This window comes from Lissotriton helveticus, chromosome 10, assembly GCF_964261635.1.
Source record: "Lissotriton helveticus chromosome 10, aLisHel1.1, whole genome shotgun sequence".
Classification (NCBI taxonomy): Eukaryota; Metazoa; Chordata; class Amphibia; order Caudata; family Salamandridae; genus Lissotriton; species Lissotriton helveticus.
The window spans coordinates 610,091,476-610,110,073 of record NC_136071.1 but is presented as its reverse complement, the minus strand read 5'-3'; the positions used below and the strand labels follow the sequence as shown (position 1 = coordinate 610,110,073).

Here is an 18,598-nt window from a genome sequence, read left to right as displayed (position 1 = left end):
AATCAGTGTAATGAGTTTTAACAAAATTATATGAAATATCAAAAAAATCAAGTATTGGCGAAGCTGATAGGTATGACATTGGCGGGCAGCCTTTTTGTTTTGTCAATGCGTGTCTTATTTAGATATGGTTTTTGTAAAACGTTATTGTTGTGGGAGCTGCCGGGCCCTCATCTTTACAACAAACACCGACAAAAGAAAAATATTTTTGGTCTCAAAAAACCCACATTGCCACAATAGTCAGTTCCTGGCACTGAACAAAACTACTTTGCATGCCGATATGCTCCATGTGAATGAGCAGAATGCCGTCACTCAGTCGGTAGATAGAGAAAGAGATAAGACTTTTAATGAAAACAAAAGGTCTTGGTTAACGCCAGACCTAAATAGGGGCCCAATTCTTAAAGAAAGTCACAAAAGTGCACCCATGGCAATTTACTTGCATTAGTAAAGATGAACAGTTTTCATGAATTCACAAGAAATACCAAAGTAGGTCAGGAAATCACACCCCTAGAAAATATACGTGAACTGCATTTTAGTACGAGCAAATCTGCATTTGTAGATTTGCTTATGCGGAAATCTGTTGAGTGGTAACAAGTTCACACTCCCATCAACCACTTCCCCCCCCCCAACCCTGGAAGAAGTTTTACTTTTGTTCTTGTCAGGAGTAAATTTCAAACCTTTCTCTGTATGGGAAAATATTAGAGATGAGCTGATGAAAACCTATAAAACATGTTTGCAGAAACTCAAAAGGGCATTCCAACTATGGGGAACTGGTGCTTACTACTACCTCCAGCCTCAGTATGTAGTTCAGCAGAAAGGTGGCAAACTAAGGGAATTGCTAGTATTCAAACCCTACTATGTTATCTGCTCTGGCATAATCAGAGAGGCTATTATCATAGCTCTTATTTAATGAGATTGCTGCCATAATTTGTTGTCGCCCTACAAGGCATCAAAGGGACAAGTGGATTTTGTTACAGGATAAGTAGATTTATGAAGCAACATGTCCCATAGATAAGTAGATATTTGATTAGATTCCACACCCTTGCTAGAGGGCATAGATTTTCTGACACGGTATTTTCCTAGGAGGAGAGCCTGAGAATGGCACTATTGGGCACAGATGCGTTGGACTACCCCTAGCAGGAGGTGACACTCATCATCGGCAAGATTACACTGCTCAGGCAATGGGAACCGACATTCAGAGACCCTGCTAGGTGATTGCCAGTCAACCAAATACCTTGATGGGGCACTGAATACCACAGTCTCAACACTTCCAGGCAAAGGAGGTGAGACCCTATTTCCCTTCATTTATTGACGAATCACATCACTGTAGTGATGTCCATCAAGATCTGACCAAACTTGCCTTGGATAGAGGGGAAAAAATCCTTGCGCACCAGCTGAATAGCTCACAGTTCTAACAGGTTGATGTGAAGCGCCTGTTCCACTGGACAACAAAGCCCTCTGACCTCCAGATCATCCAGGTGAGCTTTCTGGCCTAAGGTAGAAGCAACCGTCACTACTGTGGCCATGGTTGAAGGGGGAAGTAGAGGCCCTGTAGGTACACCTTGTTCCCCCACCAAACCACTTCTACTGCAGCGTTATGGGAGTTTATAATGCAGGTTCCCCCGTACTAAAGTCACAGCCTGTGGAGGCATCCCTGAGCGTTCTCATATGCCAAAACACATGCTTGACTAGGGGAGTGTAGGAAGCCCGCAGACCTAGAAACTTCGGGAACTTCAGGACTGGAAGTGTTCCACCCTGTTGGAAGCGTGGAACCATCTTCTGGATGTCAGCCATCCTCTAAGGTGGAAGAAAGGTGCGGAGATGGGTGGTATCCACTACCAACCCTATGAGCTTGAATTGTTAAGAGGACCTCTCATGAAATTTGGGCTCACTGATCGAAAACTACATTTCAAACAGTAGCAAGTTTGTTCACTCCAGATGCCTGTGTACTGCAGATGATGTGACACTACCTCTGGCAACTCCGTTTTTATCACCCAATAGTCCAGGTACGGGAAAACTGTGATCCCTGATCTCCTGAGATGGGCCGCAACCACAGCCATTACCTTCATGAAGATGTGAGGTGGCAATGCTAATCCAAAGACAAACACTGCTAACTGTCATTGAGTAGAAGCCACTACAAAGCGCAAGTACTTCTGATGAGTCCACAGGACTAGTATGCGGAAGTACACATCCTGAAGGTTGAGTGACACCATTCAGTCTCTATCTTCCAACGTCAGGAACACTTAAGCTAGAATCAGCATTTAAAAATGTTCATTAAGGGAGAAATGTAATCATCAGACGTCCAGGATCAGATGCAAACACCCGCCCTACTTCGGAACAAGAAAACACGGGAGTAACACACCTGTCCCCTTTCCTGTTCCAGCACTAGCTTCATAGCTCCTTTCTAGAAGACTGATGTCACTTCAAGCTGTAGGATATAAAGGTGGTCTGGAGGGTGAGAGAAAGACTAGGGGCAGGACGGAGGGTGGGTGGAGACTGAAAGAAGGGAAGATATGTATGTAATCAGCTAACAGGCAGTTTTTGAACAGTATGCTGCCAACTGAAACCACTTTCATCCCATATGTTTCCAGTCATTTACAATCCCTGTACATGGGAACTGCGGGGAATGTGCTTGCCACCTGACAGGAGGAGCAGGAAGCTTGGATGACCAAACTCTCTGATGGCGGATATGCTGAGAGGCAAGAGGATCACTCTGAGCGAGTTGATAGTGCCTACCCACTAATCTATTCACCAGTGGCAATGCTGTGGGCTTTCCCCAGGGTGCGATGAAAGGTTCCATCAGAGCTTTGTTGAATGGAAGCAGATGCTCTGAGGTCCGAGCCGATTGAAGTAGAACCTCAGAGAGGACATTAGTATTCACATCTACTGATGGCAGCAGCAGGTCCAGTACTTCCGCTGCCTGCCTGACTACAGAATGGAATGATAAAAACTCTGGAGCTCGGGCCCAGTGGGAAACTTGTCTCTGTCAAAGTATTAAGTCCACTAGCCGAGGATAATCTTTGCAATTCATATTGGTGTTTTTGTCAGTCGTCCTCATAGGTGTAGAATTTGAAAGAGTCAGAGTCTGATTTGAAGAGATCATGAATTATTTGCCTATAGTCTTACTCTTTCATGGTCCTCTGGATTTTACTCTTGAACCTGCTCTGAGAAGTGGGCACCATAGTCGGAGGTGGCGGCACCGAACTTGGCACTGGTGGAGGTGGTGGCACCGGCCATGGTGCTCACGGGTGGACGACGCAGCTATGTATCAAAGTGAAGGCAGAAACAGACAGTGAGACCAAAGGTCAGACACCATAGTCATGAACATGGGAAGGCCAAAAGGCATCTTGGTGCCTAGTGACACCCCAGAGGGAGCTGTGGACCTGGTGAAAACAACAAACAGTGTTGAGAAAGGCTGTTAGGTCATTACTCGGAGTAGGGAAATCCCGATATGATGGGAACCTGGGATTTCTGTATACATTGGAGCAGGCACCAGTGAATCTAGGCATGTTGACGCTGGTGTCGGCTGAGGCCGGTTGGCACCAAATTAGGGTCTGGCTGAGGCACAGACCTGGAGCTGCTAAGAGGATAGTCACTTGGTTATACCATAACCAATTCCAGCTATGAGGATGAAGATCCTATGGTAGATGGGAATCGCCTAGGGAACTTGCATCTATTTTTTTGTGTTTCCTGTGCTGCTTATCCCCCCCCCCCCCAAGGAATGAGAGGGAGGGGTTTTGGAATGCTGACTCGAGTGACAACGGCTGCACCTCTCATCTCAGGTCTTTGTCATGAAGAGCGAGGCTTCCCACTCCTTGATGGCCTTTTGGTGCATAGTCTAGCAAGAATCACAGAGTGGGAATCATGGTCCAACCCACATCCCCATAAGCAGATAGAATGAGGTTCTTTTATAGACATCGGTCACTCACAATCCCTACATGTCTTGAAGGCCAAACTTTTGGAGGGAGATATAGTACTGCACATGTACAAAAATGTGTGTGATGAAAACTCACGACTCTCCGACAGAGCAAGATCTGGATCTGTGTCGAAGGCGGGAAAAAGGGAACTGACGTTATTGTATCAGTGTAGGTTCTATATGGCTTCAGTGACGCCATCTGACCCCACTTCCAGCTGTCTAACTGCAACATTTGAGTTTAGGATTATCTGGATCCATGAAAAAAAAAAAAGAAAGAAATATCACACCCTATGAAGAAAATCCATTTTTAAAGCAGTGCATGCAAAAATCTTTTGCAGTGGAATTCCGTTTTTTAAATTATTTTAACCTCTGCCACGCAGCACCTTTTTATGAACGCAGATATATGTGTTATGGTCAAAAGGAAACCTGTTTCTATGCAGGCGCTTCAATTTCTACCACTTCGGTAAATGAAGTTTCCAAATGCAATGATTCTACTTAGTTGTACCAAGAGCAGATATAGGATGGTGGTATAGGAGTGAAGGAAAATACTTTTCCAATATGCACATTAAACCTTTACATGGGTTTTTAAAAAGTACATGTGATATAAAGCTAGGCTGCAGATCATAATCCTAATGCATTACAAGGATTACAACTTTTATGTGGCTACTTTTGATAGAAAAAAGTTATCAACACCAAATTTGAAGCAGATCAGTCATCTGTTATAAAGAAAATAGATGTAATCAGGATTATTAGTACATATAGTGCTTAATTCAGTATGAATATATTATACATATTCTCCCTAAGCACTGTAAAGTGTTTAACAAAGGGCAATTCCTGTTCTTTACAGTTACTTCACACCATTTAAGCCTGAGCCAGCAGTTGGCATAACAAGGGCATCTATACATTGGCCAGCATAGAGAAGGTCTTCCAGGCCATGTTTGCTTTGTATAATTACTCGCCTTTGAGCTTGCAAGAGAACCAGACCTCTGGATGGAAACTCCCCAGGACAGTAACAGATTTGATGCGAAGTAGGAGTAACTGGACCCCTCTAGGGTAAAGCTCTGAGACTAAGAGAGCCCTACTCAAGGCAGTAGTGGACCAAACAGTTTAGTTTTTGTGTTGAAAGGGACTGTGCATCAGCTCTCGCTTGACAGCCTTCTACTAAAACAGAAACTGGGTCACAATAGCTCGGTATTTTAGACATATTCACTGTAGAGACAGTCCCAGGTGATTATTGGTTTTACTTTGCAAAATTTCGAGCTTCACCCTCTCCCAGCAGAGAACTACCTGAACAGATAACGAAAAGATGGCTTCTGATTTGCACAGAAGTTTTGTGGAGAGAATAGCTTATAGCTCTACCTTGAACCTCTAGTCACCCCAATGACTAACAGCACTAGTGTCTTGTTGACATTCATGGATTTAGAGTAAAGTCTTATTGCTCTTGCAAAACTTTTTCCCATCTGCAGGAGAGGACAGATGGCCCTGTAACATAGAAGTCATTGCCGGTTTGGAAGAAAACCAGTGGACTAATTACAACTGAACAGTTCTTCTGCCTTTCCCTGTAGAACTTCCCTCCAGTACTAGAAGGCTGCAGGGCGTCCAGTGGACACCGTGAGTTCTTGCTTCAAATAAAATCAGATGACCAATTTGATATGGAGATTTTGTTAAGGACCTACACTGGAGGTGGGGGAAGTCTTAAGATCTGAAGACTTTTTACCATGGTACTTGTTATAAGGAACACACCCTGCGAAGTTGGAACTCTGCTGCATGTGAGCTAGGCTCTTCCTTTTTAATACATATTTTCCAAAAACGTCTCTTTCAACTAAAAGCAAATAGTGGAGATTGGCTGCTGTCAGCACCAAAAATAAATTAACTATTGCTGTCCTATGGATGATTAGAGACACGATCTAGTTGCGCTCTGTAGAAAATTAATTTTTTACTGATAAGCACTTGGTCAATTGATATATGAAAGCCAGCTGGGAAAGTAATAAGAACAGAATAGCGAGGAACATTCTAGAAGATATAGGGGCATGAAAGGACATATGGGATTGCCGTAAGAGGAGTGGAGCAGACTGAAATATTGCATGTGTTCTGGATTTTAAAAAAAAAGTACTTCTCGCAAAAACGGTTGGGGAAAGGAAGAGGAAGACTTCCTTTGAAAACGGAACAGCGCCGCGAGTTGAAAATGCTAATTTGTTTTGTAACAATAAAAAGGAAAATAAAAGCAATTCCTCACTATATATGCTAGAAATGTTTTTCACCCTAGAGTACGAGCGCAGTACATAATGAAGTTGTGAATTTGAAGGCATGTGTGGAAGGCAGACACTAGGAGGTAACGTAAAGGGTATTAAACAAACAGGGAGCAAGATTACATTCGCCATTTATAGTCTCTCCTGGATTTCACCTCATGTCTGTGAGAAGATTGCCTCCTCGGCGTCGTCATGGAGACATCCCCAGATTTATGGAGCAGCTGTATACTAGCTTTGTTTATTTTATAGAAATGCTGTTTTTGCTCGGGTTTCAGGATTGCTTAATTGGGTAGCAAAAGCAACTTTTAACACCACCGCCTTCTAGAGGCACGTTCACTACACAAGACAGGAAGCCTTTGGCAAAAAGCCAAGAAAGGGGGGAAAAAAGCCTCAAACATAACCTGTGCATGAGCCTGCTTCTGAGTGATTTTTTTAATCAATTCACTGTTTTCAAATAATATTGTTAAAAAGAAAACGGGTAATTTTAGGCCCTGTGAAACAATAACACCTGATGGCAGAAAGCGTTAGGGAATGTGTTACACAAACTAATGTGTTTTACTACCAGGCAGTCTATCTACCAGGTCACTCTTCTAGGCACTTTATGGTCTGTCAGTCAGCCCTGCCTCAACCAAATACACCATCATTAAAGGACGAGAAAGCCAGTGTCTAAAATAAGCCAAAACCACAGTTCAGCTCATTATGCCTCCTTGGTTTATTAATTCAAGCCATTCCACCCATCAATTTTTTGTATACTTCCATGCAACGCCCCAAGTTGGATGGGTATTCCCAGATGTGGGTCACCTGCTCACTGGAGCTACGCTACACCCGACTGAAGGGCCCCAACCATGGCGAAACAGGTCCTGGGTTGCTTGAGTTCTGGTCCAGGGAAGACTTGGCCTAGCAATTTGGACTGGAATGTTCCTATTGGTGCAGGGTCAAGACTGATTTACACATTGCTGGGTCCAAACCTAGGTGGCATGGTGTGCAAAATACAGATGGATCGATATATGCGACCAGAGTAATTACTCTAGTGGCTGAGATGAATTTAAGCAATCCCACTCATCACATTTTTGGTACACTCCTTTGTCGATGGTAGCACTAGTTTTTCTGTAGCTCAACAAATTGCAAAACCGTGTTTTCAGCAGCTGCCCATGACCCTTCAGCCTCCAACTTAACAGCTGTTTGAAGCTGGCCAGTGGAGAAGACGTAACCAGAAAGCAACGCTTTGAACTGGCGGGGACGTGTCCCTAGTCCCTCCACCGTGGCCACAGATACTGTAAACAGATTTAGCAGGAGCATAGCTTCCATTGGTGCAGTGCCACCAGGGCCAATTGAACCCTGATTATTGCTGCGTATCACAGTTCAAGCAGCGGTCAGTGATGCCTGTTTCCTTCTTTGCACTAGGGCCTATCGCACGCTGGCTATGCCACTGAGACTGCTCCTGTGCCAGGGAGACTCACTGGATTCCACAGACTGAGGAGTACAGTAGGCCCCAGGTATAAATGCACACATATGTGACTCACCTCCCTGGTTATTGATTAGTCAGTCTGTTTTCTGACTGGGGGCGAGTGTTGGGAGTTCCTCTTTACAATGAACTAAGCGAAGGGGGAGCATGTGTCCTACAAGGGTGTACTATTAACTTGGTCAGAATAGGCTTTAGATGACGAATACACATGTTCGGTAAAATGAATGGTAGGTAATTTCCACAACCTCTCGAGGTTCTTTCAACCAAGGTGCGGAGACGAGTACCACCCCGAAATACCAAGCTAACAATCCACTCACGGCCACGAGCGAAGGTAACTGGCTGTATATTAAGTGGTGTTTTGGATGCCCTGCCCAATGCTTAGGTGTCACTGTCAGGGGCTTAGCATCCATTGGTGCAGCAAGTACAGTGGCAGTTTTCCAGATCTTTGCATTTAAGCTGATCGCTTTTCCTTCACCCTTCAAGGTCTGTGAAGGTCCCATACTCTCGCCTGTCAAACAACTATATTTTACTCTTAATGCCTATGACACCTGAATCTGGGTTAACTTCAAGCTTTATTGTCAGATCTTATTTCAGACTTTGAAGCTCGTTTTTAGGATCCTCTATAATCATGGGAAATGGAATTACGCGATTCTGCGAATGCTGGATTTTCTGCATAATCAGGGATTTTCTGCATTTGCCAGATAATCCATCGTCTGCTACAAAATGTGCAGATTTCAGCAAAAAAATAAAATCCTAGCTGAAGTATATCAACAGTTCCTAAAACGCAGCACCATGGAAGGCCTGTCGCAAAGGTTTACTAGTCACCTTTTTGTTGATTATTTCTGTATTTGGGTGTCAAAGTGGTACTGATGAGTGAAATCTTTGTATAGATAGTGTTAACCTATAAGAATTCCCAAATAAAGAGGCAATGCTAACACAAAATGTGTTGACTGAGGCTGTATAGTTTGGCTTTTCTTTCTGCAGAATTTGCCACTCTGCCACATAGTTTGGTCCTCCATGCCACATGATTCCAGTGGCTCTGTCTGTAACTTTCATTTTACGCTAGGGCAGGCATTCTGACAGATCCCCCGTTAGTAAGACCGATGTGGGAAATTAGAAGTCTGATGTTCCTGGCATGTAAAGATCAGGGACAGCTTTTTCTACTTCACAACAAATGAGGCTTTTGTGCGGGAATATTCTTAGTTTTGCATTCCGTGCTGTGCATACTGTAGATCACTCAGCCATCTCACAACATAAACCACTTTAGTGGTGATACAATGAATAAAAGTGGTGTTTATTTGACGCTGTTGTGAGTCAAAGTATTGGTGTTACATGTTTGTACGCACAATTACCATGCAGACCATGCTCAGAAGTACTGGAATTATGCGATTCTAACGTCTTTCCCTCATAATTAAGGATTTGCTGCACTTGCCATGCAAGCTATCATTTATGCATAATTTCTACGATTAAATAAAAAATAATTAGTTTCTAGCTCAAACCGATAAAACGTTATTAAACCAACGCCTCATGTGTTACCTCAGGGTGGCCGGCCTTTTGTCGCTCAGAGGCGGGTCACCTTTCAGGAGCGGATTCCTGTATTTTGATGTTAAACTGGTATTAAGGAGATGAAACCTTTATCCATACAATGTTACGGGCAAAACATCAGAAATTCATCAAAACAGGCTCACATTTACAATTTTGCCACAGGCATATTACAATCTGTCTAAGAGGCAAGTTAGTCACCGGGTACTCGTATGGTGACTACACTATCGTTTTTGCAGGCAATCACGATGCAGGTAGATTTGTACGAAATTCAGAAAGCTGTGCAGCTCCCAGAGCTTGGCTTGAAGAATATTCATTTTGTGCAGCTCTACTATAAATAAGCATATGGTTTAGTCACCGGTGCTCAGGAAGCTCCTTCTGGGAAAATTAAACTAAATACTGAAAATGATCGACCAGGAGGAAACAAGACAAGCTCATTAATTACATGGTACAGACTCGAAGGTTAAACATGGTTTTTTACCTTTCTTTAGTGAATGCAATGCAGAAAGGAAGAATGTCAAATAACCAGGAGGCTGAGGTGAGGCATTGAACTGAAAAAATCCAAGAACTCCAGGCTGTTGGCAGAAAATATAAAATTGGTTAAGGATAGGAAAGTCAGCCGCAGCTCACATCAAAGCAATTAATCATACGATGTCAATGTGTTGCTAAGGTACACTTGAGGAGTGAGCCCAACAATAACATGTCGCCCTTACTTTGGAAGTATGACATTTCCATACTTCCCTAGTTAAACTCAGTACTGACTCCTTCCATTCATTTTATATCCGCCACCCATAGTTCACTTCTTACAAGTAAAGCACTTTACTTCCTTTTAATAAAAAAAATACAAAATAAATATATTTAAGTGAGAATTACAGTGCAGGCATGCACACATACTTATGAAGCACTCACATTTCGAAATTCAGGCGATCAAAGGTTGCGGGAGCTGATATCAATGCAGATCGCCTCTCCCCCTGAAACTGATTCATATTTTTTTAGCTCTCTCAAACACCTTGTCCCACTGACCAACCAGAATTGCTTGTAATGGATAGATTGTCCCTAATCCTACTTCTCCATGTTGACATACTCTGCATTGGACACGCTTGAGATCAGATGTTCCAAACGAACAACGGACGAGTGGCTTCACAGGGCATAAATGGATAAGCTATGTCTTATGAGTAAAGGCACTGAGATGCCATCATACCCACAGCACCGCCATCCAATGTGAAAGCTCGAGTTTGGCTTTTTGAGTTAAATGCCTACCCCACTTGGAGGCTTAAAGTGGGTAGCAGACCCAAACTCAGCCATGGTTTAGCTTTGGGCTAAGTAGGATGGCTGTAGATTTTCTGGATGGCAAGCTGAGGTGAGGTTCTAATAGTGTGTAGTCGGTCTTGTAATAGATAGCTCAAGGTGGTCATAAATAGACAAGGCAGTCCCATCACCTTCATTCTTGCAGGAGAAACAACAGATAATATGTCCCGTAAATCTTCAACATGCAATTGAACAGTCCTCTTCCTTTAGGTTTAATGCAAGATAATTCTGGATAGCAATTAAGGAAGATTATGGAACAGCCTGCGTTTTTGGGCTCTCAAACATGCAGATTGCTGTGATAGCAATTAACAATACCAACTTCAATTCAATGAAACTTTTAGATTCAGATTGTTAGAAGAACGTCTCAAAATATCACCATCGACACAACACCAGGCTAATAATCCTTGTGAGCAGCAAGGGAGGCCTTTTGTTGTGTGCTTGGTCTAGCGCAAAATCCACGACAACTGTCAACAATCTCTTTCACTCCTGCTATAAGAATGTGGAAATGCCACTTGGACAGAATGAACATCTACATACAGTTAGGATAAAAATTCATCTCCATTAAGGAGTAAGGACCAGTGTTTCATGTTGGGACGTATTCAACCTTTAAGATTCTGGAACATGCAATGGTTATCCAACATGTATTGAAACAGAGCAAATTAGGCCTGCATTGAGTTGGTGTAGCTGTAAGCCAATCTTTTTGTAGTTATGGCTATGGCTACTGTTCCAACATCAAGTAATTTCCCAGTTCATAGACAGAAACAGAAGGCTGTATAATTATGGGTGAAATAAAATATTTACCCTACTTCCTTTGCAAATCATCTGGGTAAGTATGGTGAAGAACTGAGCCCGTGTGTTGGAAGTATTTAAGGACTGCATTACCAATCATATTTTGTAATGCTTTAGATACATCTGAAAACTAGCAGAGAACTAAGTTAAATGAATAAAGTAGCAAAGTAGCATTATTTCTTGACCCATCTCTTGAATACGATTAACACAAAGGGATTTGCAACCAAAGCAATATATTGAAAATGTGTTCAAAGAAGCCAAAAGAGAATAAAATCAAAAAAGGCAAAAAGCACTCTACATTTACCAGGACATGGAGAAACTTTCCGGCTATAAGATGAACTCTGGGAACACCAAGGTCCTGATGCCCTGAAACATTGATACTGAGGACATTGGAGAGACCATCAGTGCACTAAATTGTAGGTATCTGTAGAATAATATTCCGGACAGAATAGATTATTTGTTAAGCTTAATTTTTCCTAAGCCTGTGTTTAGGTGAAGATGATGTTGGGAAAGAAACATCTCCTGATGCCTTTAATTGGCTGGGTGAACTACGTTACAACAGCCTTACTGCTAACATTTATGTTATTATTCCAGGACCAGCATACCCAAGTTCCAGCTAAATTCCAATTTCTAAATTGAGACAGAGATTGATAGGTTTATCTGGAACAGTTATAGCAACTGTGCCTATAAAAAAGAAACCATGCCACCCATTTCCCAATGAGAACTGTCCCAGACTATATCCGCTGATTCAGTTTTGGGCTTTTCAATTGGAAGTAATTCAGTTATGCTTCGAAATTACAATACCATCCTACTTTCTTTTATCCTTCTACTTGGTTTCCTTCAAATTTATTTGACCGAATTCTTTTTAAAATATTGCCTTAAAATCTTACAAGGAAAATGTTTGACATTGATGGAGATTAGAAATTGTACCCTGGTAGGAAATGCTGAGTTAACACAAATTCAGATTGAGGAAAAAAGCTAGTTTTTTTAGGACCTAACAACGCACCAACCAGGTGGAGAAATTAGGTCATCTGCTGAAATGAAAGCGATTATGGACCACAACTGAGCTTATTTCCGCATCATGGACATGGTAGTTGGATTTGGAACAGCTTCTCCATCCTATGAAAACAGCCATCTAATTTAGAGAATATTGAGAGTATCGCAGCTGTATGAGATTCTAAATTTCTTAGAAGAAGGATGACAATACCCATACTTATGAAATAGGCAACCATTGTTTTGACAGACGGCAAGGACATTTTTATTAGATAATTTAAGCATACTGGGCAAAGCATGATATGCACTAGGCCTGGGTAAAGCACTATGCTACGCTTGTGTAGTTTGCGCTACTTCGCACGTAGTACAGTGCAAAGCCTTGATGCCCACAAAATACTGGTCCTCCTTCATCCCCATCCAGGAAGAAGAGATAGTTAAATTAATCTCCAATGCTAAACCCTGTTCACACGCCCTCGATCAGCTTCCCATGCACCTGATCAAAGACCTGAAGCTTGTCCTAGCCCCAGTATGGTGCAAGATTATTAACAGTTCTCTGAGCTCTGGAAGCGATCCAGATTGCCTCAAAGTAGGCCAAGTCACTCCTCTGTTGAAAAAGCAGGGGTTAGACACAGAGGACGTGAATAACTTCAGACCTGTCTGGAAAATCTTGGAAAGATGTGTACTCCCTCAGCTGACCCAAAACCTCGATAATATCAATCTCCTTGACCCTCATCAATCCAGCTTCAGAAAAGGCTGTAGCACCGAAACGGCAATCCTCAATGTCATTGATGACATCCTCAAATCATTGGATTCGGATCACTGCTGTCTTCTCATCCTTCTAAATCTATCGGCTACGTTCGATACAGTTGACCACAATTTGCTCATCAAAGCTCTGCAAGAGAGGGCTGGCCTTCAGGAGATGGCCCTACACTGGTTCTCCTCCTTTCTCCACAACCGTTCAAAATTAAAAACTTTGAGTCCGATCTCCACCCCGTCATCAGAGGTGTCCCCCAAGGATCTGTACTTTCCCCGCAGCTTTTCAACATTTACATGGAACCCCTCATCTCTCTACTCAGGAAATCCAACATCCCCTTTCACTTATATGCTGATGATACGCAACTTTATATGGAAACCACTTCATTGATGACATCCAAAGACTTAATAATACTCTCAAAGAGGTGCAACTTTGGCTCACAAACAATCACCTGAAACTCAACCAAGAGAAAACGGAAGTGCTCCTCATCTCCAACAAAAACGACAACCCCCTAATTGAAGAATGGCTCAAACCAATTGATGCCCTCAACGGCAACCTCACCCTGACGGAATCAGTAAAATCCCTTGGCATCACCCTAGATCCGAAACTGGACATGAAAAATCATATTTCACGATCTGCCAAAAGCGCCTTTCTCAACCTGAAACTACTTTACAAAATCAAACCCTTCCTTCCCCCCCAAGGACCTTCAACAAGCCACCCAAGCGCTGGTACTCTCTAGAATTGACTATGGGATTGCAACCCTTACCGGGACCGCAGCAGTACACCGTGCCCCCCTGAAGACAACCTTCAACGCAGCAGTGAGGATGGTCACCAGAACCAGGAAATTCGAACACATCACTCCCGCCAAAGAACTTAAATGGCTCCCTATTGAGCTGAGAGCCAGCTTCAGAACAGCCTGCCTCACACACAAAGCCCTGCACTCAGGCAAACCTGAATACTTAGCTGCCAAACTGAAAAGGGCCGGCCAGTCTAGAAGGGGAAACAACCTTTACAACGCAACTTTTACAACGCACTACCATTACAACAAAACTTTTACAACACAACATCCATTACATCGCATGCCATTACAACGCAACCATTACAACGCATGACACTACAACGCATGTTATTACAACGCAGTCATTACAACGCATACCATCACAACGCATACCATCACAACGCATACCATCACAACGCATACCATCACAACGCATACCATCACAACGCATACCATCACAACGCATAGTACCCTTACACTATCCAACACCTACCCTACTGTTGCACTCCCTGGAGTTAGAATAGTAATTTTTACCCCTACACTATCCAACACTTACCCTACTGTTGCACCCCCTGGAGTTAGAATAGTAATTTTTACCCCTACACTATCCAACACTTACCCTACTGTTGCACCCAGTGGAGTTAGAATAGTAATTTTTACCCCTACACTATCCAATACTTACCATACATGCAATGCAATGTAATGGTATGCGTTGTAAAGGTAGTAAGCGTTGTAAAGGTAGTTTATAAAAATTTGTTGTAATGGCATGCGTTGTAATGGAATGCGTTGTAATGGATGTTGCGTTGTAAAAAATGCGTTGTAAAAGTATGCGTTGTAACGTCATACATCCGTCTAGAAGCCTCAAGAGCTCCAACACCATGCTACTCATCCCGCTGAAAACACGGAAGAAAAAAACCTCATCCAAATCATTCGCTGAAAACGCCCCAAAAATCTGGAACTCCATTCCCCCTCACATCAGGACGACCCCTTTGTTTCCAAAATTCAAGATCTTACTCAAAGCCCTCTTCCTCGAACGATCTCAAAGGAACAGATGGCAGATGTCACTGCCCCAAACCAAGTAACCCTTCTGAACAGTGAATCCGCTCAGAGACTTGTTCGATTTGTTTCCCCCCTTCCCGCCGCCCCTTCCCTTCTATGTGCCTTTGTTATACATCCCCTACACTCTTGTTATTTCAAGTATCAGTACCGCTCTCTGCTCTTAAATGTACATGTTGTGAAGCGCTCTGATACCCTAGGGTCCAGCTAGCGCTATAGAAAACTCTTAAAATAAAAAAAAATAAAAAAAAACGCGTAGTGCAGTGGTAATTTTTTGCTTGCTCGCAGGCCTCAACATCAAGTTGGCGACCGCGAGCAAGCAAAATGACATACCGGTGAGATTTTTTCCTCGTTCGCGATCAGCAACATCAAGTTGCTGATCGCAAGCGTGGAAAATAAACCTCCCGGCGAGATTCTCAACGCGGGAGGTCAGGTTTCTCATTGCGAGTGGTCGCATATTCTCGCGACCGCTCTCGATGAGAAACTACCAGTCCACGTTGAGAAAGCTGCCGCTCAAGTAAAAATCTCCTCAAGCGGCAGAAAACTACAGCTCGCACTGTGCAAGATGCCGTTTACAATGATTGCACAGTGCCGGATGCTTGTCCGCACTGTGCAATCATTGAAAACGGCATCTTGCACAGTGCAAACAGGGTAGTATTCAGTTCGCGTAGTGCTACGCGTAGCTCGCGTAGTGCGAAGTGCACTTAGCATAGCTTTGCAAAGCGCTACATCGCAAACTACGCCCAGCCCTGAAATGAAATGAAATGAATAAAAACTTATATAGCGCAACTTAGCCCGAAGGCATCAAGGCGCCTATCATAAAAGAATCATAAAAGGCAGATCCCAAAACTAAGGGTAAGCTTTGGCAAAAAGCCATGTCTTCAGAGCCCTTCTAAAGGCTTGCATTGATGGCAGGGACTTAATTTCACAGGGCAGAGTGTTCCACCATCTCGGAGCAAGACTGGAAAAGGCCCTACCTCCCCACTTAGCTCTTCGAACGCAGGGGACTGATAACAGGAGCTTTTTGGAGGAACGAAGGTTTCTGGAGGGAGCATACGGAACCAGCAGATCTTTTATTCCTCCCGTCCCCTTTCTGGTCAAGGCCCCATAAATCAAACAGAAAACCTTGAAGGAGATCCTGGCTTCAATCGGAAGCCAGTGCAGGGATTTCCTAGCGGCAGTGGCTGACGAGCGCCTGGGCATGTCCAGCACAAACTTAGCCGCAGCGTTCTGCACACTTTGTAGTCGCTGTAACAGGCCCTTATTTATTCCTGCGTATAAGGCATTACAATAATCGATCCGAGAGGCTATTAATGCGACCGCAATTTGCTTGCGGGCTTGCAGGGACCGATAGTGTTTGATCTTCCGCAGGATCTTGATAATACCCCAACAAGTGGAGATTGTCCTATTCACTTGTTGACCCATCGCAGGGGCCGGATCAATCATGACACCCAGGTTTCGAGCCATGAGAGAGTGCCCTAATATGCACTAATATCCAACAGCAGGACTTAATGTCCCTAGTATTGGGTATTTCACTCCTTACAAATAAAATGGAACACGTTTATGAAATGCACTGCGTTACTACAGAAAGGGCATTCATCAGTATACGATAAGCCTACCTACATGCCCCACATCAAGTCATTCTTGAAAATGCAAACCAACTAAAAATACAGATAATCATCTCAGTATGTAGAAAATGTATTCTATTATTTCCATGGGACTTATCACTGGAACTAACACCTAGAACTGATTTTTTTTCTCACCTGAGTATGCATCCATTTAAGTCCTATAAAACATTCTGAGTTTTGTTGCGGTTGGAGGCAATACTGCTCAAGTACATACTAACCTCCAACATGCCGGAGGGCCTAAGGGTATTAATCAGCAAAAGGGGAGGTTTGCAGTTTGATCAAGTTAAAAACACTGAAGGTTATTTATAGGAGGAGCTAGAACAATTGAACACTGGAAATGAACAGGACTATATTTTAAGGGCCATGGTAGCCTTTTTACACTAGTTCTACTTTCTCAACAAGTGAACACCCATTATTAAATGTGATGATTTTATTTTTAAGCCTTGGTACCCCGTGAGCCGGGGTAGCCACCCAGCTAGAAGCTGTCTGATGTGTCAATGGCGATCTCATACAGAAGGCTCAGCTGCTTCAGCAGTAGTGTAGCAAGAGTGCCTTGAGACCAAATGGAAACACCGATAATGGGACTTCCTACTGCCTGGCTGGGTGCGACATTGTTCAAAGGTGTGATAGCTACACAACCACCTATGCACTTGGGCATCAGCAGGCCCGCAAACAGCAACTGCTGCTTTTAAAAAAATGAATTACATAGAGAAAATGGTTCCCTCCAATTAAAGTGAAAGATTCCCACACCCCCACCATGTGTACTGGTAAAACCAAGTTAAGTTACAATCCCTTTAAAGGGCTTTGCTGCACCATTGATAAGAGATTGGAAAACACTTGGATTTCCCACAGAGGCAATCCAACACTAGCAGAGGCAAGAAAGGAATCCTGCTGTGCTGCAGGGTGAGAAATGCCACATGCCTTGCATGTATCCCTTTGTTTTGCTTCTGTTAGCAATTGTGGATATTTGACCTCTGCGTGACCTAGAGTCTACTTAACAGAACCCAGATCCACATACTCTGAGAATGCTCTGCCATCGTCCCATTGCGGGGGGGGGGGGGGGGGGAGAGGGGGCTCCAGACTCCATCAGGACACTAAGATGTTACTGAACATGTCTGCTATTAATAACTCTTGTACGTCAAAGGTCTTCGCACAAAGCACCCTGCTGTGCTTGCTACAAGTAGAGTTATGAACTGCAGAGTGCAGGAAATGACACCCTTCCAATGTTAAAGTGTATCATACAGCCAAGCAAATTGCTACACTGTGGCAGCTGTTTGCTGCAAAGCCATACTCGCTGAAATAAAATGTAACTTCAGCCTTAATTGTAACTCCGGTTTGGAAAACACCGGTTCTACCAATCCCGAGTGCAATCTGGCCGAGAGACTTACATTTGTACTCCTATTTTAGCTATTTCAGTTTTATGACAGATAAGGAGTTAAATACTATGCTTAATCGAAGCTGGAGCAGCAGAGCTGTGGAACCCGGAAGCTCTTCTTGCCCCCCCTCCCCTCCCGGGTCCACTTCCTCACTAGTACAGCCCATCCAACTTCCAAGGGATTACAACAAGATTGTAAAATATTTTCTGCAAAGTCACGTTGAGCAGGGAATTTGATTAAGGCGGGATGGCCACTCACATAAAGTAGCAATGAGGAAAACAAAAAAGAAAATTATAACTTGAATTAATCTCCACCACAGGGCATTATTCAGAGCCATGTCCCGGTCCATCGTTTGTATGGCCCCATGCCACCCCAGACAGAAACCAGCCATGTGCCCAACAGCCTTAGTCCTGCTCCAATAGAGACAGACTAACCCAATATACATATGGCTAGTCTCGGTCTAGAGAGGCATAGTGGGTGAACAACAATGCCCGATGGAGCTACCTAGTTTAGTTATAGGGGAGATGGGCCGTGGATTCCATCCTTGGTGGTCACCTACCCAGTCGACCTTTAGACAGACTTCCTTTTGTCTCTCCTTGTTGTCTCTTCCCTTATCCTCCCTTCCTCACCTCCCCTCCACTACTTTTCTCTCTCCTTTCTCTCCTCTCCTAATAGTATTGCCTATTTTTTTGATGTATTGTGTAATTGTTGATCTTTTTCTGTTACATTGTTGATTCTCATGTAAAG

The 18,598-nt window shown here is 43.4% G+C and overlaps 1 protein-coding gene across 1 annotated transcript in view; it reads right to left on the bottom strand.

Moving 5' to 3' along the window:
* The window catches only part of TXNDC11 (thioredoxin domain containing 11), a 450,106-nt gene that overhangs the window by 217,893 nt on the left and 213,615 nt on the right, over positions 1 to 18,598 (bottom strand). Inside the window, exon 5 of the mRNA XM_078663148.1 lies at positions 9,651 to 9,744. Coding sequence (XP_078519274.1) covers positions 9,651 to 9,744 — 94 coding nt within the window. The remainder of the gene's footprint in view (positions 1 to 9,650; positions 9,745 to 18,598) is intronic.